Source organism: Ranitomeya imitator, chromosome 6 (genome assembly GCF_032444005.1).
Source record: "Ranitomeya imitator isolate aRanImi1 chromosome 6, aRanImi1.pri, whole genome shotgun sequence".
NCBI lineage: Eukaryota > Metazoa > Chordata > Amphibia > Anura > Dendrobatidae > Ranitomeya > Ranitomeya imitator.
In genome coordinates, this window is record NC_091287.1 from 14,329,905 (window position 1) to 14,356,143 (window position 26,239).

Consider the following 26,239-nt stretch of genomic DNA (forward strand, 5'->3'; position numbering starts at 1 on the left):
ACAGTCCTGACCGGTGACCTCGTCTCCATCATATCTACAGTGGCTTCTACCATCCTGACCAGTGACCTCGTCTTCATCATATCTACAGTGGCTTCTACAGTCCTGACCGGTGACCTCGTCTCCATCATATCTACAGTGGCTTCTACCATCCTAACCAGTGACCTCGTCTTCATCATATCTACAGTGGCTTCTACAGTCCTGACCGGTGGCCTTGTCTCCATCATATCTACAGTGGCTTCTACCATCCTGACCGGTGACCTCGTCTCCATCATATCTACAGTGGCTTCTACAGTCCTGACCGGTGGCCTCGTCTCCATCATATCTACAGAGGCTTCTACAGTCCTGACCAGTGGCCTCGTCTCCATCATATCTACAGTGGCTTCTACAGTCCTGACCGGTGGCCTCGTCTCCATCATATCTACAGTGGCTTCTACAGTCCTGACCGGTGGCCTTGTCTCCATCATATCTACAGTGGCTTCTACCATCCTGACCGGTGACCTCGTCTCCATCATATCTACAGTGGCTTCTACCATCCTAACCAGTGACCTCGTCTTCATCATATCTACAGTGGCTTCTACAGTCCTGACCGGTGGCCTTGTCTCCATCATATCTACAGTGGCTTCTACCATCCTGACCGGTGACCTCGTCTCCATCATATCTACAGTGGCTTCTACAGTCCTGACCGGTGGCCTCGTCTCCATCATATCTACAGAGGCTTCTACAGTCCTGACCAGTGGCCTCGTCTCCATCATATCTACAGTGGCTTCTACAGTCCTGACCGGTGGCCTCGTCTCCATCATATCTACAGTGGCTTCTACAGTCCTGACCGGTGGCCTCGTCTCCATCATATCTACAGTGGCTTCTACAGTCCTGACCGGTGGCCTCGTCTCCATCATATCTACAGTGGCATACCTATCACACTTTACCCTGCAGCTCAGCTTTTCAGATTGGTCGCTGTGCAGAATCACAAGCTCAGCAGGAAGTCAATATGTGGACAGATGACCCTGACAATGTACAAGAAAGTAAAAAATGGGGTAGATCTAAACAAGAGGGAGGAGCCTAATAGGGGGCTACATTCTGTAATGTTAGTTCATGCAGATTTTGGGTTTATGACCCCGGGTTCCCCCTCCACCTGATACATTGTAGCTGCAGAATAAGAAAACTGCAAGAAATGATCCAATGTAGCAGTAATTAGAGACATTATTACAGCTGGCGGGGGAGGGCAGTGAGAGCTGTGCGGCTGCCGCCCTTCGTCCTGTGGTCAGCGCTCCGTCATCAGATCTTAGAATTATTTCCTGACTTTTATTCGGGTTATTTCGTTCTCATCAAAATTTCTTCATGCTTTTGTGAAAGCTGCGGCTGAGTCTGTGACCGGATGGGGGGTTAACCCTGTCCTGACACGATGGATGCCACACTGGGGGGATCACACTATATGATGGAGAGGAGTCTCCCCCTATTACAGCTGTGTAAGAAGCTGCAGTCACATTATTACAGGTCAGTGCCGCACATCCCCCGCACAGCACTATACAGGAGATATAAAATCCCACCAAGAAGAATCATTTCAGAACGTTTCCACCATTAAGTCCTTAGGCTACAAGTCTGCAGCGTCTCTATGTCCCCCTATGTGACTGCAGACTGTGAATCCTCACATTGCGCGCACGGCTGGCAGGATTCTCATGTGCCGGCGGCGGGAGCGATCGGCACATGGCTCCTGTCTGTGATTTGCATATATGCGGTCATGTGCCAACTAGAAGTGCGCGACCTCGCTCACTGCATGTACTGAGGCCGGACACTGTCTAGTCCTAATGTGTCCATCAGTAAACAAATGGCAAATGTGGCCCAACAAGAACACTACCTAGATTTGGACATTCCTCAAAAATGAAGGAAAGAACAAAAAGAACGTTGCTACGGGCAACAGCAACACTAAAGACGCTGCAGGAATTTCTGCCCAGTCCTGGTTGTGTCCTGCATGTGACAGCAATCTCCCATGTTCTTCATATGCCTGGCCTTTGGGGGCAAGACGGACCCTTGCCTTACAGAGAAAACATCTAAGCCCAGATATGTTTTAGAAAAACCTCCATCACGTCTGCCAGAAACCTATGGGGAATGTCTGACTAGACCGAGGTTGAATTTTGTGGCTATAATTCCAAAAGGTGCAAAGCCGACACTCTTTATCACTAGAAAATCGCCATCCTCACAGTGAGGCATGGTGGGGGCAGAATTGTGCTTTGGGGTTCTTTTTTGGCAGCTGGAACAGGGACTTTAGTGATAGTTTAGGGAATTATGAACAGTCCAAATCAGACAATTTTGCAACAAATTCTCCAGACCTCTGCCAAAAAGCTGAAGATAAAGAGAAATTCACTTTTCATATACAACAGCGACCCTACGCGACCTCCAAATCATGAAAAGAACGGCATTTTGGCATCACCAGAATAAGGTGAACGTTTTGGAATGGCCTGAGCCCAGACCTGAACCCAAGTGACAATCCTTGGTGACCTGAGGAGGGCGCTGTACGCAGCAGATGCCCCCCACAATGTGACAGATGTGGAGCGGGCAAAGGTCGCCAATTCTAGGTGTACCGCGCTGACAGACCCCGACCCAAAAAGACTGAGCACTGACGGAAATTCACAGGGACGGCAGCAAAGTATTAGTGAAAGGGTGTGCAGATTTATGCAATGTACAATGGTTGAAACCAACAATAGTTTCTCCTAAACAATAGACGCTGCTTCATTCTGGCCTCCTTGGACCTTTCTCGGATGTGTATCACTTCTCTCCATGTCTTTTCCTCCCATTTTTACGGCCATCGGTGACTTGTGATCTGGACATTTACTTGGTCTGCAGTGAAAGTGTCATTTGTGTTTCAGGCGGATGTGATGACTTGGGGGGTGAATACTTTTGCACTGTATGTAGAGGTTGTCCATGCCTGATTGGTTTTAATAACGCGGTGTCGGGTCAGATTCTGATTATTCTGCGGTTTTGGTGGAAATTCCCTGAACTTTGGATTATTTCCTTCGATTCCTCATCTCTGGCCCAGTCCTGGAGCGGCTCCTGCGGGGATTATCCCAGTGTCCGTCCGCCCAGTCCGTGAGTCACTATAAAGCCCTGGACCATATACTGAGCGAGGTGGAGCCGCGCAGATGGAGGGGGCTGTACTGTAACCCATGGACCACATTCCCCTCCTGCCAGAACCAACGTCTGACATTCCAGAGCCGGGACAGCAGAAGGAGGTAACACCCCAATATATTCCCCAAACACCCCTCCACCAGCGCAGCGGGATAGTGAGCCAGGTATCTAATCCCATCATGTGATACTGTCTGCTGAGCCGTGTATCTAATCCTCTCCTGTGTGATACTGTCTGCTGAGCCTTGTATCTAATCCTCTCCTGTGTGATACTGTCTGCTGAGCCGTGTATCTAATCCTATCCTGTGTGATACTGTCTGCTGAGCCGTGTATCTAATCCTATCCTGTGTGATACTGTTTGCTGAGCCGTGTATCTAATCCTATTGTGTGATACTGACTGCTCAGCTGTGTATCTAATCCTCTCCTGTGTGATACTGTCTGCTGAGCCTTGTATCTAATCCTCTCCTGTGTGATTCTGTCTGCTGAGCCGTATATCTAATCCTATCCTGTGTGATACTGTCTGCTGAGCCTTGTATCTAATTCTATCCTGTGTGATACTGTCTGCTGAGCCGTGTATCTAATCCTATCGTGTGATACTGACTGCTCAGCCGTGTATCTAATCCTATCCTGTGTGATACTGACTGCTAAGCCGTGTATCTAATCCTCTCCTGTGTGATACTGTCTGCTGAGCCGTGTATCTAATCCTCTCCTGTGTGATACTGACTTCTGAGCCGTGTATCTAATCCTATCCTGTGTGATACTGACTTCTGAGCCGTGTATCTAATCCTATCCTGTGTGATACTGACTGCTCAGCTGTGTATCTAATCCTCTCCTGTGTGATACTGTCTGCTGAGCCTTGTATCTAATCCTCTCCTGTGTGATTCTGTCTGCTGAGCCGTGTATCTAATCCTATCCTGTGTGATACTGTCTGCTGAGCCTTGTATCTAATTCTATCCTGTGTGATACTGTCTGCTGAGCCGTGTATCTAATCCTATCGTGTGATACTGACTGCTCAGCCGTGTATCTAATCCTATCCTGTGTGATACTGACTGCTAAGCCGTGTATCTAATCCTCTCCTGTGTGATACTGTCTGCTGAGCCGTGTATCTAATCCTCTCCTGTGTGATACTGACTTCTGAGCCGTGTATCTAATCCTATCCTGTGTGATACTGACTTCTGAGCCGTGTATCTAATCCTATCCTGTGTGATACTGACTGCTCAGCTGTGTATCTAATCCTCTCCTGTGTGATACTGTCTGCTGAGCCTTGTATCTAATCCTCTCCTGTGTGATTCTGTCTGCTGAGCCGTGTATCTAATCCTATCCTGTGTGATACTGTCTGCTGAGCCTTGTATCTAATTCTATCCTGTGTGATACTGTCTGCTGAGCCGTGTATCTAATCCTATCGTGTGATACTGACTGCTCAGCCGTGTATCTAATCCTATCCTGTGTGATACTGACTGCTAAGCCGTGTATCTAATCCTCTCCTGTGTGATACTGTCTGCTGAGCCGTGTATCTAATCCTCTCCTGTGTGATACTGACTTCTGAGCCGTGTATCTAATCCTATCCTGTGTGATACTGTCTGCTGAGCCGTGTATGTAATCCTGTCCCTGTGTGGTACTGTCTGCTGAGCTGTGTATCTAATCCTATCCTGTGTGATACTGTCTGCTGAGCCGTGTATCTAATCCTATTGTGTGATACTGACTGCTCAGCTGTGTATCTAATCCTATCCTGTGTGATACTGTCTGCTGAGCCGTGTATCTAATCCTATCCTGTGTGATACTGTCTGCTGAGCCTTGTATCTAATTCTATCCTGTGTGATACTGTCTGCTGAGCCGTGTATCTAATCCTATCGTGTGATACTGACTGCTCAGCCGTGTATCTAATCCTATCCTGTGTGATACTGACTGCTAAGCCGTGTATCTAATCCTCTCCTGTGTGATACTGTCTGCTGAGCCGTGTATCTAATCCTCTCCTGTGTGATACTGACTTCTGAGCCGTGTATCTAATCCTATCCTGTGTGATACTGACTTCTGAGCCGTGTATCTAATCCTATCCTGTGTGATACTGTCTGCTGAGCCGTGTATGTAATCCTGTCCCTGTGTGGTACTGTCTGCTGAGCCGTGTATCTAATCCTATCCTGTGTGATACTGTCTGCTGAGCCGTGTATCTAATCCTATTGTGTGATACTGACTGCTCAGCTGTGTATCTAATCCTATCCTGTGTGATACTGTCTGCTGAGCCGTGTATCTAATCCTATCCTGTGTGATACTGTCTGCTGAGCCTTGTATCTAATTCTATCCTGTGTGATACTGTCTGCTGAGCTGTGTATCTAATCCTATCGTGTGATACTGACTGCTCAGCCGTGTATCTAATCCTCTCCTGTGTGATACTGACTGCTAAGCCGTGTATCTAATCCTCTCCTGTGTGATACTGTCTGCTTGGTCGTGTATCTAATCCTCTCCTGTGTGATACTGACTTCTGAGCCGTGTATCTAATCCTATCCTGTGTGATACTGACTTCTGAGCCGTGTATCTAATCCCATCCTGTGTGATACTGACTGCTGAGCTGTGTATGTAATCCTGTCCTGTGTGGTACTGTCTGCTGAGCTGTGTATCTAATCCTATCCTGTGTGATACTGTTTGCTGAGCCGTGTATCTAATCCTATCCTGTGTGATACTGTCTGCTGAGCCGTGTATCTAATCCTGTCCTGTGTGGTACTGTCTGCTGAGCTGTGTATCTAATCCTCTTCTGTGTGATACTGTCTGCTGAGCTGTGTATCTAATCCTATCCTGTGTGATACTGTCTGCTGAGCTGTGTATCTAATCCTATCCTGTGTGATACTGTCTGCTGAGCTGTGTATCTAATCCTCTCCTGTGTGATACTGACTTCTGAGCCGTGTATCTAATCCTATCCTGTGTGATACTGACTTCTGAGCCATGTATCTAATCCTATCCTGTGTGATACTGTCTGCTGAGCTGTGTATCTAATCCTATCCTGTGTGATACTGACTTCTGAATCGTGTATCTAATCCTCTCCTGTGTGATACTGTCTGCTAAGCCGTGTATCTAATCCTCTCATGTGTGATACTATCTGCTGAGCTGTGTATCTAATCCTATCCTGTGTGATACTGTCTGCTGAGCTGTGTATCTAATCCTATCCTGTGTGATACTGTCTGCTGAGCCGTGTATCTAATCCTATCCTGTGTGATACTGTCTGCTGAGCTGTTTATCTAATCCTATCCTGTGTGATACTGTCTGCTGAGCTGTGTATCTAATCCTATCCTGTGTGATACTGTCTGCTGAGCCGTGTATCTAATCCTCTCCTGTGTGATACTGTCTGCTGAGCTGTGTATCTAATCCTCTCCTGTGTGATACTGACTTCTGAGCCGTGTATCTAATCCTATCCTGTGTGATACTGTCTGCTGAGCTGTGTATCTAATCCTATCCTGTGTGATACTGTCTGCTGAGCCGTGTATCTAATCCTCTCCTGTGTGATACTGTCTGCTGAGCTGTGTATCTAATCCTATCCTGTGAGATACTGTCTGCTGAGCCGTGTATCTAATCCTGTCCTGTGTGATACTGACTGCTGAGCCGTGTATCTAATCCTATCCTGTGTGATACTGACTGCTGAGCCGTGTATCTAATCCTGTCCTGTTATACTGTCTGCTGAGCCGTGTATCTAATCCTGTCCTGTGTGATACTGACTGCTGAGCTGTGTATCTAATCCTATCCTGTGTGATACTGACTGCTGAGCCGTGTATCTAATCCTATCCTGTGTGATACTGACTGCGGAGCCGTGTATCTAATCCTGTCCTGTTATACTGTCTGCTGAGCCGTGTATCTAATCCTATCCTGTGTGATACTGTCTGCTGAGCCGTGTATCTAATCCTATCCTGTGTGATACTGTCTGCTGAGCCGTGTATCTAATCCTATCCTGTGTGATACTGTCTGCTGAGCTGTGTATCTAATCCTATCCTGTGTGATACTGTCTGCTGAGCCGTGTATCTAATCCTATCCTGTGAGATACTGACTGCTGAGCCGTGTATCTAATCCCATGATTTGTGACACTATTGCGGGTGGGTTTGGGTGTTGCGGATGTTGGAGGTCTCGGCTTCATTTCTTGGGGGTCTCGTGTTCACACCCGTGTATACATCGTGCGGTACGCCGAGTGTGAATGACGCAGGTGACACGGAGAGCGGCGTCTGATTGTTACCGGAACATCACAATTCTGTAAGATGGAAACTAAATGGTTAATAGCCGCTGAGTAATAAGCGGATTCTATGAGGACAAGTGATAAGACGTCGTCCGCTCTCCTGGACACGGACCCTGTGTGATAATAATAACAGGAGACTCCCAGACAGACCCCATTACAGGGGAGACATAGACCCCGTGTCTGGGGCGCAGGGACAGACATGCCCCATTACAGGGGAGACATAGACCCCGTGTCTGGGGCGCAGGGACAGACATGCCCCATTACAGGGGAGACATAGACCCCGTGTCTGGGGCGCAGGGACAGACATGCCCCATTACAGGGGAGACATAGACCCCGTGTCTGGGGCGCAGGGACAGACATGCCCCATTACAGGGGAGACATAGACCCCGTGTCTGGGGCGCAGGGACAGACATGCCCCATTACAGGGGAGACATAGACCCCGTGTCTGGGGCGCAGGGACAGACATGCCCCATTACAGGGGAGACATAGACCCCCGTGCCTGGGGCGCAGGGACAGACATGCCCCATTAGAGGGGAGACATAGACCCCCGTGTCTGGGGCTCAGGGACAGACATGCCCCATTACAGGGGAGACATAGACCCCCGTGTCTGGGGCTCAGGGACAGACATGCCCCATTAGAGGGGAGACATAGACCCCGTGTCTGGGGCGCAGGGACAGACATGCCCCATTACAGGGGAGACATAGACCCCCGTGTCTGGGGCTCAGGGACAGACATGCCCCATTAGAGGGGAGACATAGACCCCCGTGTCTGGGGCTCAGGGACAGACATGCCCCATTACAGGGGAGACATAGACCCCGTGTCTGGGGCGCAGGGACAGACATGCCCCATTACAGGGGAGACATAGACCCCGTGTCTGGGGCTCAGGGACAGACATGCCCCATTAGAGGGGAGACATAGACCCCCGTGTCTGGGGCTCAGGGACAGACATGACCCATTACAGGGGAGACATAGACCCCCGTGCCTGGGGCGCAGGGACAGACATGCCCCATTAGAGGGGAGACATAGACCCCCGTGTCTGGGGCTCAGGGACAGACATGCCCCATTACAGGGGAGACATAGACCCCGTGTCTGGGGCGCAGGGACAGACATGCCCCATTACAGGGGAGACATAGACCCCCGTGTCTGGGGCTCAGGGACAGACATGCCCCATTACAGGGGAGACATAGACCCCCGTGTCTGGGGCTCAGGGACAGACATGTCCCATTACAGGGGAGACATAGACCCCCGTGTCTGGGGCGCAGGGACAGACATGCCCCATTACAGGGGAGACATAGACCCCCGTGTCTGGGGCTCAGGGACAGACATGTCCCATTACAGGGGAGACATAGACCCCCGTGTCTGGGGCGCAGGGACAGACATGCCCCATTACAGGGGAGACATAGACCCCCGTGTCTGGGGCGCAGGGACAGACATGCCCCATTACAGGGGAGACATAGACCCCCGTGTCTGGGGCTCAGGGACAGACATGCCCTATTACAGGGGAGACATAGACCCCCGGGTCTGGGGCTCAGGGACAGACATGTCCCATTACAGGGGAGACATAGACCCCCGTGTCTGGGGCGCAGGGACAGACATGCCCCATTACAGGGTAGACATAGACCCCGTGTCTGGGGCTCAGGGACAGACATGCCCCATTACAGGGGAGACATAGACCCCATGTCTGGGGCTCAGGGGCAGACATGCCCCATTACAGGGGAGACATAGACCCCCGTGTCTGGGGCGCAGGGACATACATGCCCCATTACAGGGGAGACATAGACCCCGTGTCTGGGGCTCAGGGACAGACATGCCCCATTACAGGGGAGACATAGACCCCCGTGTCTGGGGCGCAGGGACAGACATGCCCCATTACAGGGGAGACATAGACCCCCATGTCTGGGGCTCAGGGACAGGCATGCCCTATTACAGGGGAGACATAGACCCCCGTGTCTGGGGCTCAGGGACAGACATGCCCCATTACAGGGGAGACATAGACCCCGTGTCTGGGGCTCAGGGACAGACATTCCCCTTTACAGGGGAGACATAGACCCCCATGTCTGGGGCTCAGGGACAGGCATGCCCTATTACAGGGGAGACATAGACCCCCGTGTCTGGGGCTCAGGGACAGACATGCCCTATTACAGGGGAGACATAGACCCCCGTGTCTGGGGCGCAGGGACAGACATGCCCTATTACAGGGGAGACATAGACCCCCGTGTCTGGGGCACAGGGGCAGACATGTCCCATTACAGGGGAGACATAGACCCCGTGTCTGGGGCGCAGGGGCAGACATGCCCCATTAGAGGGGAGACATAGACCCCGTGTCTGGGGTGCAGGGACAGACATGCCCCATTAGAGGGGAGACATAGACCCCGTGTCTGGGGCTCAGGTGTAAGAGGGTGAACTGTAGTCCCACTGAGAGGGCACTAGGACCCTGTGGTTTTTGCCTGTTGCAGCAGAGGACAGACCTCCCAGAGACAATGTGTGCTGCGGGGTGGGGTCTAGTGTCTCGAGTGTAAAGTGAAAGTAGGAAGTGAGAGCTGAGAGAGAAAAGGCGGGAAGAAAAGGAGAAGCTGCTGTGAGATCTTAAAAAGAGACTGTGTGGATTTACTGCAAGTGTTTTTGGAGGAAAAGAAGCTTTTGAGAGACTTTTTGTTGCTAACGTTCCCCTGGAGAAGAGCTAACCTTTTGTTTAACTCTGTGAGAGACTTGTGTTGCTAACGTTTCCTGGAGAGGAGCTAACCCTTTATCTAAGAAAAGACAGAGACTTTGCTAAGAACCCAGTACGAATTTGGAAGTCTGTGGATTCCCTGTGCATTGAGTGGAGGAACAAGTCTGGACAGACTGCTGATACAGAGACGGACGGATTGTCGTGGAACCATTCCTAGGAGCTACAGAAGCAGAGACTACATCGTGAGACCACTAACTAAGTCCCCGGCGTTTGGGCTCGGCATCGGCCGACAAGACAAGAGGAGCTTGCTGTAACTTATTGGAGCTGAAGATATGAACTGGCTACAGCCTCTGCGTATTCCTGCCTGAGAGGAAATCCATCTCAGGATACGGTACCATAGTTATAGATACCCGGGTATCTCTGCTCAGAGTGTTAAATTGTTACTTTAGAGGTGTATCTTATATTAGAGTTGTGTAAGTTATACTCAATGTGCCATTCCAGGGGCTCCCTTAATAACACTACATTCAATTTACACTTGTTCCTGTTTTTAGTTGCCTGTTAGGTAAATTTCTTACTAGTCTGTTGTAGTACACAGTTCTCAGGAGACCTTTGAGTGGCACAGTGATTTCAGCTGCTGCTGAGCTAGTGTATCTTTGGGGTGCATCTGCCTTAATATTCTCCATATTACCTTGATTATTCTGCCTTTGAGTAAATACCGTTGGAGATTTCTGCCTTGGTCTTGGTTTGTGACTCACTGGATCTTATTCGGACCTCTGGTCATTACATTTTTGGCGTAGTCGGCAGGATCCAGTGTTTGTCATGGACGAGGGCGAGGGTGGAAATGACCCCGCTGTATCCGCATCCTCCTCGGGGGTTGGGGTTCCCCTGGCAGCCGCTGCGACTCCGGGAGGGTATGTGCCTGTAGGAGCTTTACTTCAGCACATGCCGAAATACGATGGGCGCAATATGGCGTTTTAAGATTGGGCTGAGAGAATCCGGAGTATTCTGCGCATGTGTAATTTGACCCCCGCGTTACGCGCTGAGCTGGCATTAAATGCACTGGAGGGTGATATTAGGCGTATGGTGATGGTGCGCCCAGAATCAGAGAGGGATACATTAGAAAAGATTTTGGAACTGTTAGAGGGGAGTTTGGGGGGCCGAGCGCGTGTGGCCCAGCTTCGGTCCCTATTCTTTAATCGTCCCCAGAGAGAGTGTGAGTCCCTGATGCAGTACTCTAATATTTTGCAAGAGATGTTGAATGAGATGCAGCGACTAGACCCGGGGGCCATGGGGGCGTTCCGGGAGGTAGACCGCTTGCTCCGGGACCAATTCATCACCGGTTTAGCCCATAGACTTCTCCGGGACAAGCTGTTGGAAATGGCCCGGGTTGCACCAGAGTTATCTTTCTGGCAGATTTACCGAGCTGCAGTGGAAAGGGAAGAGAAATCAGCCTATGTTCCCGAGGGGTCAGTGAACAGTGCCCAGCTGGAGGAAGGTGGGTCATCAGGGTCGGGGGGAGAGGGGCTTGTAAGCGTGGTACAAGCTTTGCGTGCTGAGGTGAAGGAGTTGAAGCTGAAATTGTCTCAACTGACAGTTGATCCCGCCTCTACCACCTCACGGGAACCTCCTGCCCCTCCCCCTGGAACGGTGACCCCGCAAATGGCCAGGTCGTCCTATCAGAATGAGTCAAGCCCTCGCCCACGAGGAACAATCACCTGCTGGAAGTGTGGCCGCCAGGGACACATCTCGCGTTACTGCCGGGCGCTTACAGCCCCAGAAACCCCGTCGCCGGCTTTAAACTTCCGGCCGCTGCCATGACAGGGCAAGCAGCAGCGGCCCCACCCACACAAAGCCCTCGACGGAATGAACAAGATTTGTTTGCATGTAGTCCAGTGATAGAAGCAGAGTTTGAAGGGCGGAAGATGAGGTGCTTGGTTGACACGGGATCCGAATGTACTATAATGCCTCTAGAAGTATATGAGAGATACTTCAGTCGACTAGTGATTCCAGAGGATGGCCGAGTGATACGACTGACCGCCGCAAATAATGGTCAATTGTCAGTCAAAGGGATCGTGTGGATGCAACTAAAAATGTTTGGTCAAGAACTGGGGCAGAAAGGGGTAGTACTGGTGGATCACCCCCCTAGAAGAGGGATGGAAGTGACGCTCGGAATGAACGTGCTGCGAGATTTGAATCACCAGATGTATGCCAGTGAAGGACCCCGATACTGGGCCCGTGCGACAAGACACCGACCCACACAGAGAATTCTACACCGTCTAGTGCTGAGTTGCGACTTGCTGAAAAGTGCGGTCCCAGGTGGCCGGGTGGGCCGGGTCCGAGTGACTTCGAGGGCCCCGATCCTGCTGGGACCCAGACAAGAGGAACTCTTAATGCTGCCTGTGGGAGCTGCACAGAGATTGAATGGGCTTGAAGTGCTACTTGAGCCCGCCCGAGAGGGTTCCTCATTTGCCAAGGTACATGTGGCCCGGTCTTTGGCGATTGTGAAGAATGGACGAGTGCCGGTCCGATGCATCAATGTTTTAGATGAAGCTGTTGCAATTCCCGCTGGGACCATACTGGCTGAACTGTTCGTGCCGGCAGAGAAGGTGCCGGAAAATGCAGGGTTCGAATTGCGACCAGACCAACAGTCATCCTGGACATTCGCGGTCGAGGTAGGCCGGACTGAACCTCCTACGGAGGAATGGAATGTTCATGTGATCATGGAGCAGATGGGAGTGGATTGGGAGAAGCTGACCCCCGTGCAGTTGGAGCAGTTGGAGAGCGTTTTGTGGGAACATCAAGAGACATTTTCCCGACATGGAGAGGACTTCGGGTGTACCCAGACGATTGAGCATGAGATTCCAACGGGGGATACTCCACCCATTAGAGAAAGATATCGTCAAATTCCTCCGGCGCTCTATCAAGAGGTGAAGAGCATGGTGGCCAGTATGCTGGACAACCAAGTGATCCGAGAGAGCCGGAGTCCCTGGGCGGCCCCTGTAGTCTTGGTCCGCAAGAAGGATGGGACACTCCGATTTTGTGTGGACTATCGGAAATTGAATGCCCACACCGTACGGGACGCATATCCTTTACCCCGTATTGAAGAATCCCTGTCGGCCCTGGGTCGGGCCAAGTATTTCTCAACGCTGGATTTGGCAAGCGGGTACTGGCAGGTCCCAATGGCTGAAAAAGATCGGGCCAAGACGGCGTTTGTCTTGCCAATGGGGCTCTTTGAGTTCAACCGGATGCCCTTTGGCCTCGCTACCGCCCCAGGAACCTTCCAACGCCTGATGGAACATTGCTTGGGCGATCTAAATTTTGAATCAGTCCTGATATATCTAGATGACATTGTGGTGTTCGGAACCTCATTTGAAGATCATCTGGAGAAGCTGCGTCAAGTTCTCCGGCGGCTCAAGAGCTACGGCCTGAAAATAAAGCCAAAAAAATGTCAACTGTTACGAAACCAGATTGAATATTTGGGGCATCTGGTGACCCCGGACGGGGTACTACCTTTAGCCAGTAAGATTAAGGCGGTACAAGAGTGGCCACCTCCTTGTGACCTGCGAGAAGTGCGGGCCTTCCTGGGCCTAGCAGGATACTATCGGCGGTTTGTGCCTAAATTCTCACAAGTGGTGAGTCCCTTGAATGAACTTTTGAGAGGGACAGCGCTGGGTCCTCGAAATCGCCCCATTCCATGGGGGCCCCTACAGAAAAAGGCATTTGATGGAGTGAAAACCGCCCTAACGAGTGCCCCATTGCTGGCCTACGCCCGGTTTGACACCCCTTTTTTGTTGTATACCGATGGTAGTCTTCATGGGTTGGGGGCAGTACTAGCACAGGTGCAGGACGGCCGAGAACGAGTGATTTCTTATGGCAGCAGATCTTTAAGAGACTCCGAGCGAAATCCGGCTAACTACAGCTCATTCCGGCTGGAATTGCTGGCCCTGGTGTGGGCAATGACAGAACGCTTCGCCGAGTATCTAACAGGGGCTGAGGTGCTAGTCATGACAGATAACAACCCGCTAGCTCACTTAGAGAATGCAAAACTGGGGGCGTTGGAGCAGCGGTGGGTCGCCAGACTGGCCAAGTTCAATTACCGCATTAAATTTCGCTCTGGTCGAGAGAACGGCAATGCAGATGCATTGTCAAGGGTGCCCCTTGGGTCATCCGGGGAAGATGTTGACGAACAACTTGAGGATACTGAAACTCCAGCTTTGGGGCAGATACCTATCTTCCAAAGTGTGGTACACTCAAGTGGGGTGGCCACCGGGATGCCCTGTGTCCTGGGTAAAACACCCTCAGATTGGACAAGAGTCCAGGATGAGTGTCCGGACATTGCACTTGTGCGCCGTTGGGTACAAAACAAGGCCTGGCCCAGTGCAGAGGACAAGGCTCAGTTGTCCATGGAAGGAATGAAACTCCTTCGACAATGGGATAAATTGTGTGTGGAACAAGGTCTTTTGTATCGTAAGGTGTACCTGCCATCGGAGCTGCAGCATCGGTACCAACTGATAATTCCTGTGGGGATGGGGCCAGTGGTCGCTCGTGAGGCGCATGAGAAGGGGGCCCATTTTGGAAGTGAAAAGACACTTCAGTGGTTGCAGCGAGTCCTCTACTGCCCTGAGTTGGGAGGGATGGTGGCCGACGCGTGTCGGCAGTGCCGAATTTGTGGGCTCAACAAAAGCCCTGAGCAGCGGGCTCCCACACAGTCTATTAAGACTTCAGCTCCACTGGAGCTACTCATGATTGACTACGTGTTGATAGGGTACTCTACGTCAGGGTACTCCTATTGCCTGGTGATGACAGATCACTTTACCAAGTATGCTGTAGCGGTGCCGACAAGAGATCAGACGGCCAAGTCGGCGGCTGAGGCAGTGTGCCGACATTTCTTCCAAGTGTTCGGGTGTCCGCAGAGAATACATTCAGATCAAGGGGCCTGCTTTCAGGGGACGCTGATGAAAGAGTTGCACCAGCTCTATGGTATCGAGCAGTCGAGAACAACGCCTTACCACCCTCAGGGTAACGGGGCGTGTGAGCGTTTTAATCGGACCCTGTTGCAAATGTTGAGGTCCTTAGAGAGTCAGCAACAGACATGCTGGCCTGACTATCTCCCCGAATTGATGTGGGCTTACAATAACAGGGTGCACAGTACTACTGGTTACTCACCACACATGTTGATGTTTGGTAGACCTGGCCGAGACATTGAGGATTTGAACATGCCAGATCCCTCCTCCGCCCCCCTTCGGACTGCATGCGAGTGGGTACGAGAGCATCGGCGGCGGTTGAGAGTGGTGCATCAGGTGGTGGGCGACCGCCTTCGACAGGTGGTCCATAAGGACACGCGACCTGTACAAACAGAGTTGTTCTCTCCGGGGGACAGAGTGTTGGTGAGGACAAAACGACGGTCAGGAAAGCTGAGTGACCGATGGGAGGCGATACCGTATCTGATAAAAAAACAGGTGAACCCTGAGATTCCAGTGTACGAGGTCGAACCGGTGGGGACAGGGGGGCCAACCCGTAATTTGCATCGTAACATGTTACAACGGTGCTGGTTTGAAGATTCGGCGCCTACCCCCCTAGAGCCAGAGGCCATGTTCCAAGGGGCGGAAGCTCTGAATGATCTTGAGTTTGATGGTGTGCTTACTCCTGCGCCTGCTTATTTGCCCCCTGTGACCGATCTGGCCTCGGGTGATGAGAATGTTGGGGATATGGAGGATGTTGTTGAGGAGAGTGCATCAGGTCAACTGCTTGGTCCTGACGCTGTATCACAGGACATCGAGCCGCAGGAGGAGACAACTCCACTTACGCCCACTAACACGACCACGGAAGAGACTCTAGCTCCCTCTAAGGTCGCACCTGTTGATGTAGGACTCAGGAGAACTACACGATCTACGGCAGGAATACCGCCTCAGCGATATGCTCAAGATGAATTTGAGTGGGAAGGTATGTCGAGGACGCCAACCTCTAGTGGGGTGGCATGTAAGAGGGTGAACTGTAGTCCCACTGAGAGGGCACTAGGACCCTGTGGTTTTTGCCTGTTGCAGCAGAGGACAGACCTCCCAGAGACAATGTGTGCTGCGGGGTGGGGTCTAGAGTCTCGAGTGTAAAGTGAAAGTAGGAAGTGAGAGCTGAGAGAGAAAAGGCGGGAAGAAAAGGAGAAGCTGCTGTGAGATCTTAAAAAGAGACTGTGTGGATTTACTGCAAGTGTTTTTGGAGGAAAAGAAGCTTTTGAGAGACTTTTTGTTGCTAACGTTCCCCTGGAGAAGAGCTAACCTTTTGTTTAACTCTGTGAGAGACTTGTGTTGCTAACGTTTCCTGGAGAGGAGCGAACCCTTTATCTAAGAAAAGACGGAGACTTTGCTAAGAACCCAGTACCAATTTGGAAGTCTGTGGATTCCCTGTGCATTGAGTGGAGGAACAAGTCTGGACAGACTGCTGATACAGAGACGGACGGATTGTCGTGGAACCATTCCTAGGAGCTACAGAAGCAGAGACTACATCGTGAGACCACTAACTAAGTCCCCGGCGTTTGGGCTCGGCATCGGCCGACAAGACAAGAGGAGCTTGCTGTAACTTATTGGCGCTGAAGATATGAACTGGCTACAGCCTCTGCGGATTCCTGCCTGAGAGGAAATCCATCTCAGGATACGGTACCATAGTTATAGATACCCGGGTATCTCTGCTCAGAGTGTTAAATTGTTACTTTAGAGGTGTATCTTATATTAGAGTTGTGTAAGTTATAATAATAATATAATAATAATAATTTTTATTTATATAGCGCCAACATATTCCGCAGCGCTTTACAAATTATAGAGGGGACTTGTACATACAATAGACATTACAGCATAACAGAAATACAGTTCAAAACAGATACCAAGAGGAGTGAGGGCCCTGCTCGTAAGCTTACAAACTATGAGGAAAAGGGGAGACACGAGAGGTGGATGGTAACAATTGCTATAGTTATTCGGACCAGCCATAGTGTAAGGCTTGGGTGTTCATGTAAAGCTGCATGAACCAGTTAATTAATTTTTTTTTTTTTTTTTTTAATATAGGCCACACAGGGATCGTTAGGTTAATGCATTGAGGCGGTAGGCCAGTCTGAACAAATGAGTTTTTAGGGCACGCTTAAAACTGTGGGGATTGGGGATTAATCGTATTATCCTAGGTAGTGCATTCCAAAGAATCGGCGCAGCACGTGTAAAGTCTTGGAGACGGGAGTGGGAGGTTCTGATTATTGAGGATGCTAACCTGAGGTCATCAGCGGAGCGGAGGGCACGGGTAGGGTGGTAGACTGAGACCAGAGAGGAGATGTAGGGTGGTGCTGAGCCATGGAGTGCTTTGTGGATGAGGGTAGTAGTTTTGTACTGGATTCTTGAGTGGATGGGTAACCAGTGTAATGACTGGCACAAGGTAGAGGCATCGGTGTAACGGTTGGTGAGGAATATGATCCTGGCAGCAGCATTCAGGACAGATTGGAGCGGGGAGAGTTTGGTAAGAGGGAGGCCGATTAGTAGAGAGTTACAATAGTCCAGACGAGAATGAATAAGTGAAACAGTAAGAGTTTTTGCAGAGTCGAAAGTAAGAAAAGGGCGAATTCTAGAAATGTTTTTGAGATGCAGGTAAGAAGAGCGAGCCAGTGATCGGATGTGGGGGGTGAATGAAAGGTCAGAGTCAAGGATGACCCCAAGGCAGCGGGCATGTTGCTTTGGAGTAATGGTGGAACCGCAAACGGAGATGGCAATGTCAGGCAAAGGTAGGTTAGTAGAGGGAGAAAACACGAGGAGTTCAGTTTTTGACAGGTTTAGTTTCAGATAGAGGGAGGACATGATGCTAGAGACAGCGGTAAGACAATCACTGGTGTTTTCTAATAAGGCAGGCGTGAGATCAGGAGAAGAAGTGTATAGTTGGGTGTCGTCAGCATAGAGATGGTACTGGAAACCAAATCTACTGATTGTTTGTCCAATAGGGGCAGTATACAAAGAGAAGAGGAGGGGGCCTAGGACTGATCCTTGAGGAACCCCAACAGTAAGGGGAAGGTGAGAGGAGGAGGAACCAGCGAAACATACAGTGAAGGATCGGTCAGAGAGATAGGAGGAGAACCAGGAGAGAACGGTGTCCTTGAGGCCGATGGAGCGGAGCATAGTGAGGAGGAGCTGATGATCCACAGTATCAAATGCTGCAGAGAGATCCAAGAGAATTAGCATGGAGTAGTGACCATTAGATTTAGCTGTTAGTAGGTCATTAGAGACTTTAGTGAGGGCAGTTTCAGTAGAGTGTAAAGAGCGGAAACCAGATTGAAGAGGGTCGAGAAGAGAGTTATCTGAGAGATAGCGGGTAAGACGGGAGTGGACCAGGCGTTCGAGGAGTTTAGAGATGAAGGGAAGATTAGAGACAGGTCTATAATTAGCGGCACAGTTTTGGTCGAGGGATGGTTTTTTAAGTAATGGATGTATGATGGCATGCTTAAATGAGGAGGGAAAAATACCGGAAGTGAGGGAAAGGTTGAATATTTTTGTTAGGTGAGAGGTGACAGCCGGGGAAAGGGACTGGAGGAAATGTGACGGAATGGGGTCACTGGTGCAAGTGGTCGGGCGAGAAGATGCAAGGAGCCTGCTTACTTCTTCTTCTGTAACTGGTTCAAAGTCAGAGAGTGAACTAGATGCAGTGGGGGAGGGAGGACAGTGCATGGTATGAAGAGATTGGGAGATGATTTCCTGTCGAATATGGTCAATTTTTTCTTTGAAGTAATTGGCCAGATTGTCAGCACGGAGATCCGTGGTTGGGGCCTGCGCTCTTGGGTTGAGTAGGGACTGGAACGTGTCAAAGAGACGTTTAGGGTTATTGGACAGGGAGGTGATGAGGGTGTTGAAGTAGGTTTGTTTGGAGAGGTGAAGGGCAGAATTGTATGTCTTTAGCATGAACTTATAATGTGCGGCTGTATGTGTGCGGCTGTACTCAATGTGCCATTCCAGGGGCTCCCTTAATAACACTACATTCAATTTACACTTGTTCCTGTTTTTTTAGTTGCCTGTTAGGTAAATTTCTTACTAGTCTGTTGTAGTACACAGTTCTCAGGAGACCTTTGAGTGGCACAGTGATTTCAGCTGCTGCTGAATTAGTGTATCTTTGGGGTGCATCTGCCTTAATATTCTCCATATTACCTTGATTAATTTGCCTTTGAGTAAATACCGTTGGAGATTTCTGCCTTGGTCTTGGTTTGTGACTCACTGGATCTTATTCGGACCTCTGGTCATTACACAGGGACAGACATGCCCCATTACAGGGGAGACATAGACCCCCATATCTGGGGCTCAGGGACAGACATGCCCCATTACAGGGGAGACATAGACCCCCATATCTGGGGCTCAGGGACAGACATGCCCCATTACAGGGGAGACATAGACCCCGTGTCTGGGGCTCAGGGACAGACATGACCCATTACAGGGGAGACATAGACCCCGTGACTGGGGCTCAGGGACAGACATGCCCCATTACAGGGGAGACATAGACCCCGTGTCTGGGGCTCAGGGACAGACATGCCCCATTACAGGGGAGACATAGACCCCCGTATCTGGGGCTCAGGGACAGACATGCCCCATTACAGGGGAGACATAGACCCCCGTATCTGGGGATCAGGGACAGACATGCCCCATTACAGGGGAGACATAGACCCCCGTATCTGGGGCTCAGGGACAGACATGCCCCATTACAGGGGAGACATAGACCCCCGTATCTGGGGCTCAGGGACAGACATGCCCCATTACAGGGGAGACATAGACCCCGTGTCTGGGGCTCAGGGACAGACATGCCCAATTACAGGGGAGACATAGTCCCTGTGTCTGGGGCTCAGGGACAGACATGCCCCATTACAGGGGAGACATAGACCCCATGTCTGGGGCTCAGGGACAGACATGCCCCATTACAGGGGAGACATAGACCCCGTGTCTGGGGCGCAGGGACAGACATGCCCCATTACAGGGGAGACATAGACCCCATGTCTGGCGCTCAGGGACAGACATGCCCCATTACAGGGGAGACATAGACCCCCGTGTCTGGGGCTCAGGGACAGACATGCCCCATTACAGGGGAGACATAGACCCCGTGTCTGGGGCTCAGGGACAGACATGACTCATTACAGGGGAGACATAGACCCCGTGTCTGGGGCTCAGGGACAGACATGACCCATTACAGGGGAGACATAGACCCCGTGTCTGGGGCTCAGGGACAGACATGCCCCATTAGAGGGGAGACATAGACCCCGTGTCTGGGGCGCAGGGACAGACATGCCCCATTACAGGGGAGACATAGACCCCGTGTCTGGGGTGCAGGGACAGACATGCCCCATTACAGGGGAAACATAGACCCCGTGTCTGGGGCGCAGGGACAGACATGCCCCATTACAGGGGAGACATAGACCCCGTGTCTGGGGCTCAGGGACAGACATGCCCCATTAGAGGGGAGACATAGACCCCGTGTCTGGGGCTCAGGGACAGACATGCCCCATTAGAGGGGAGACATAGACCCCGTGTCTGGGGCGCAGGGACAGACATGCCCCATTACAGGGGAGACATAGACCCCCGTGTCTGGGGCGCAGGGACAGACATGCCTTATTACAGAGGAGACATAGACCCCGTGTCTGGGGCGCAGGGACAGACATGCCCCATTACAGCGGAGACATAGACCCCCGTGTCTGGGGCTCAGGGACAGACATGTCCCATTACAGGGGAGACATAGACCCAGTGTCTGGGGCTCAGGGACAGACATGCCCCATTACAGGGTGTTCTGTCCCCACATGAGGCGAATGGAGGTGTCGTTGACTAATAAGAGTTGTGAGAGATAATCGTACCTTCGTATTTCCTCGATGTGAGGCAGACAGGACCAATGCTGCTCAGCGTCCGGAGAGATGATGCACTCCAGGGATTGTGCAGTCCAGACTTGTTTATTTTGTAAATCTGGACATACAGCCGGTAACTGGTAATACAGAACTTTCTCCAGAAATGCAGGTGTAGACAAGGTACAGTAAGATGTAGCACCAAGTATAACTGCAAGTGTGAGCAGCAAGAGAGGTCGAAAGACTGATGCCTTCCAAGCCGGTTAAAGCGTGTCCTCTCACAACTGCAAGTAAACTGAAAATGAAATGGCTGCCAGAGGAAGAGAAGTCTTGACCCCTGAACCGGAAGTGAAAGACATGCCCATAAGAATAAATGAATAACAAGCTGAGACATAGATCCTGTGTCTGGGGCGCAGATCTGATTATTTCTGCTTCTCTTCTTTCCTCTGATCCTGGTTATCTCGTGTCTATTATTCCAGTCACATCCAGAGCTGCATTCACAATACTGTATTGTGGGAGGTCAGCTGGCACAGCTAAGGTCCAGAATGACTTCCACCTGCAGAATTGTGAATGCAGCTCTGGATGTGATTGGAGTATAAGACCTAATACATATGTGCTATAACAAATCTTATATAACAGCTCTTGTTATTCTTGCACAGGCTATAAATATGAATAGTAGTGGGGCGAACGATAAAGTATGTGACCCCCCTCCCCTACAGACGAGGTTCAGGGGCATCTCATGTGTGGAGGGGGATCACCAGGCGTAACACTGACGCTCTAAAAGGCCAAAGCAGAAATCAATGGAAAAGTGATGTCATCACGAGATGATCTAGTAATGCAGAGTGATGACATCACATGAGATGATCTAGTAATGCAGAGTGATGACATCACATGAGATGATCTAGTAATGCAGAGTGATGACATCACATGAGAAGATCTAGTAATGCAGAGTGATGACATCACAGGAGATGATCTAGTAATGCAGAGTGATGACATCAGATGAGATGATCTAGTAATGCAGCGTGATGACATCACACGAGATGATCTAGTAATGCAGAGTGATGACATCACGAGATGATCTAGTAATGCAGCGTGATGACATCAGATGAGATGATCTAGTAATGGAGAGTGATGACATCACGAGATGATCTAGTAATGCAGCGTGATTACACCAGATGAGATGATCTAGTAATGCAGAGTGATGACATCACGAGATGATCTAGTAATGCAGAGTGATGACATCAGATGAGATGATCTAGTAATGCAGAGTGATGACATCACGAGATGATCTAGTAATGCAGCGTGATGACATCACACGAGATGATCTAGTAATGCAGAGTGATGACATCACGAGATGATCTAGTAATGCAGAGTGATGACATCAGATGAGATGATCTAGTAATGCAGAGTGATGACATCACAGGAGATGATCTAGTAATGCAGAGTGATGACATCACGAGATGATCTAGTAATGCAGCGTGATGACATCAGATGAGATCTAGTAATGCAGAGTGATGACATCACATGAGATGATCTAGCAATGCAGAATGATGACATCACATGAGATGATCTAGTAATGCAGAGTGATGACATCAGATGAGATGATCTAGTAATGCAGCGTGATGACATCACACGAGATGATCTAGTAATGCAGTGTGATGACATAACATGAGATGATCTAGTAATGCAGAATGATGACATCACATGAGATGATCTAGTAATGCAGAGTGATGACATCAGATGAGATGATCTATTAATGCAGAGTGATGACATCACAGGAGATGATCTAGTAATGCAGAGTGATGACATCACAGGAGATGATCTAGTAATGCAGAGTGATGACCTCACAAGATGATCTAGTAATGCAGAGTGATGACATCACAAGATGATCTAGTAATGCAGCGTGATGACATCAGATGAGATCTAGTAATGCAGAGTGATGACATCACAAGATGATCTAGTAATGCAGAGTGATGACATCACATGAGATCTAGTAATGCAGAGTGATGACATCACATGAGATGATCTAGTAATGCAGAGTGATGACATCACATGAGATGATCTAGTAATGCAGAGTGATGACATCAGATGAGATGATCTAGTAATGCAGCGTGATGACATCACACGAGATGATCTAGTAATGCAGAGTGATGACATCACACGAGATGATCTAGTAATGCAGAGTGATGACATCACAGGAGATGATCTAGTAATGCAGAGTGATGACATCACGAGATGATCTAGTAATGCAGCATGATGACATCACACGAGATGATCTAGTAATGCAGAGTGATGACATCACGAGATGATCTAGTAATGCAGAGTGATGACATCAGATGAAATGATCTAGAAATGCAGAGTGATGACATCACGAGATGATCTAGTAATGCAGCGTGATGACATCAGATGAGATCTAGTAATGCAGAGTGATGACATCACATGAGATCTAGTAATGCAGCGTGATGACATCACATGAGATGATCTAGTAATGCAGAGTGATGACATCAGATGAGATCTAGTAATGCAGAGTGATGACATCAGATGAGATAATCTAGTAATGCAGCGTGATGACATCACACGAGATGATCTAGTAATGCAGAGTGATGACATCACACGAGATGATCTAGTAATGCAGAGTGATGACATCACAGGAGATGATCTAGTAATGCAGACTGATGACATCACATGAGATGATCTAGTAATGCAGAGTGATGACATCACGAGATGATCTAGTAATGCAGCATGATGACATCACACGAGATGATCTAGTAATGCAGAGTGATGACATCACAAGATGATCTAGTAATGCAGAGTGATGACATCAGATGAAATGATCTAGTAATGCAGAGTGATGACATCAGATGAGATGATCTAGTAATGCAGCGTGATGACATCACAGGAGATGATCTAGTAATGCAGAGTGATGACATCACAGGAGATGATCTAGTATGCAGAGTGATGACATCACACGAGATGATCTAGTAATGCAGAGTGATGACATCACAGGAGATGATCTAGTAATGCAGAGTGATGACATCACAGGAGATGATCTAGTAATGCAGAGTGATGACATCACATGAGATGATCTAGTAATGCGGAGTGATGACATCACATGAGATGATCTAGTAATGCAGAGTGATGACATCACAGGAGATGATCTAGTAATGCAGAGTGATGACATCACAGGAGATGATCTAGTAATGCGGAGTGATGACATCACATGAGATGATCTAGTAATGCGGAGTGATGACATCACATGCAGTGCCCTGTGACATCATCAGCTGAGGGGCAGGCGTGGTCGTCAGACACTGGATACTCAGAGACATTACTGCTTTTCTCTTGCAGTTTTCACTCTGCTGTCTGTGGTCAGGTTGGAGAGGGGGCTCATAACCACAAGGGGGCTGAGGACGTGGAGCTGGCGGGGGCCCATCCATTCAGCGGGAGCCATCCGGAGCCCACCAGAGCTTCTAATAAATATATGGTGTCTGGAAATGATTTGTGTCTGGGTCCATGTCTGCGGGATGAGTCCTGGCAGGATATAATTCAGTATATACCCAGTATTAACCTCTTGTGAGCCACGCAGTGCACTTTGGAGGGGGGGAGGGGGTGGGCTTGGTCACTGACACATGGTGACAAAACTGCAGCTGTGTGAAGATAAGACTATCGCCAGTCACTGAGAGCAAGCGGAGATCTTGAAAATATGGAGGAATTGGAGCAGATACTTTATATTAGAACAATTGAGAGAATCATCTGGAAACAGTTTAGAAAAAGAACGCGGAAAACAAAATTAAAAGGCAAGAACATGGAGCTGTGAGCCATATGTGATGCCCCCGCACTGCCCCCACTACAGGGCAGAATGATGCCCCCTTTAAGAACTCCGCACGGACGTGCAGAATAGCGCCCAGCAGCTCCCACCATCTATGTGAGCCAGGCAGACAGAAGGGGCAATGGTGACATCACGCAGTGATGTCATTACATAAAGCCGTGATGTCATCGCTAAATGAGGTCATAGTGTCAGTTATTAGGAAAACACCACGACGACTGAAAGACCTGCGCTATTCACTGGCACCAATGTAAGAGCAATGAACATCACTGCGTGATACAGTCATGGCCTAAAGTGTCGGCCCCCTGGAAATTGTTCCAGAAAATGAAGTATTTCTAACAGAAAATTATTTACACGTTTTATTATACACAGGTTTATTTCCTTTCTGTGTTTTGGAGCAACACAAAAAAACTGAGAAAAAAAAGGCAAATTGGACATAATTTCACACACACCCCATAAATGGTCAGGACAAAATTGTTGGCACCTTTACAAAATTATAGGTAAGGAACCTTGCTTCAAGCATGTGACGCTCGTTCACACTCACCTGTGGCAAGTAACAGGTGTAGGCAATATGAAAATCACACCTGAAACCAGATAAAAAGGGGAGAAGTTCCCTCAATCTTTGCATTGTGTGTCTGTGTGTGCCACACTAAGCATGGAGAACAGAAAGAGGAGAAGAGAACGGTCTGAGGACTTGAGAACCAAAATTGTTGCACAATATCAATATTCTTAAGGTGACAAGTCCGTCTCGAGATCTTGATGTTTCTTTGTCCACAGTGCACAACACAATAAAGAAGTTTACAACCCATGGCACTGTAGCTAATCTTTCTGGACGCGGACGACAGAGAAAAATTGATTAAAGGTCGCAGCGCAGGATAGTCCGGATGGTGGATAAGTAGCCGCTATCAAGGTCTAAAGACATTCAAGCTCAGGGAGCATCAACATCAGCACGAACTATCCGTCCACATGTATATGAAATGAAATGCTCTGGCAGGAGGCCCAGGAGGACCCCACTGCTGACATACAGACATTAAAATGCTAGGGTGCAGATTGCTAAAATGTTCATGAGTAAGACAAAATCCTTCTGGGAAAGCGTCTTGTTGTCAGATGAGACCAAGATAGAGCTTTTTGATAAAGCAAATCATTCTACTGTTTACCAAAAATGGAATGAGGCCTACAAAGAAAAGAACACAGCGCCTACAGTCAAATATGGTGGAGGGGCAAAGATCTTTTGGAATTGCTGTCTCTGGCACTGCGTGCCTTGACTGTGTGCAAGGCATCATTAAATCTGAGGATTACCAAAGGATTTTAGTATATGTGCCCCCCCTCCAAATCCACCTACTGGGGCTTCTCTGTCCTCAGTCTACCTGAAATAGAACAAAGTCCAGCTCCCCATTGTTGACACCCTAAGGAACTCGGATCACGGAACCGCTGTGTCACGGCGTGTAGTAATCAAAAAAAAAAATGAGAATCCAGCTCAACGAGGTAGTGAAAAAAACCATCAGCGTAGACAGTGAATAAAATGCGATATCAACACGTTTCTGGTGACCAAGCACAATAATCCTGATCTCTCACATTGTA

At 49.4% G+C, this 26,239-nt stretch overlaps 1 protein-coding gene across 2 annotated transcripts in view; it reads left to right on the forward strand.

Moving 5' to 3' along the window:
- The first annotated feature begins 1,304 nt into the window (after nt 1-1,304).
- The window catches only part of LOC138641641 (uncharacterized), a 49,845-nt gene continuing 24,910 nt past the window's right edge, over nt 1,305-26,239 (forward strand). Inside the window, exon 1 of one of the 2 annotated variants that reach the window (XM_069729187.1) lies at nt 1,305-1,494. In XM_069729187.1, the coding sequence (XP_069585288.1) occupies nt 1,403-1,494 (92 nt within the window). In that variant the 5' untranslated portion in view covers nt 1,305-1,402. Of the gene's footprint in view, nt 1,495-3,153; nt 3,288-26,239 lie in introns of those variants that run through there. The other variant, XM_069729188.1, reaches the window with a different exon arrangement.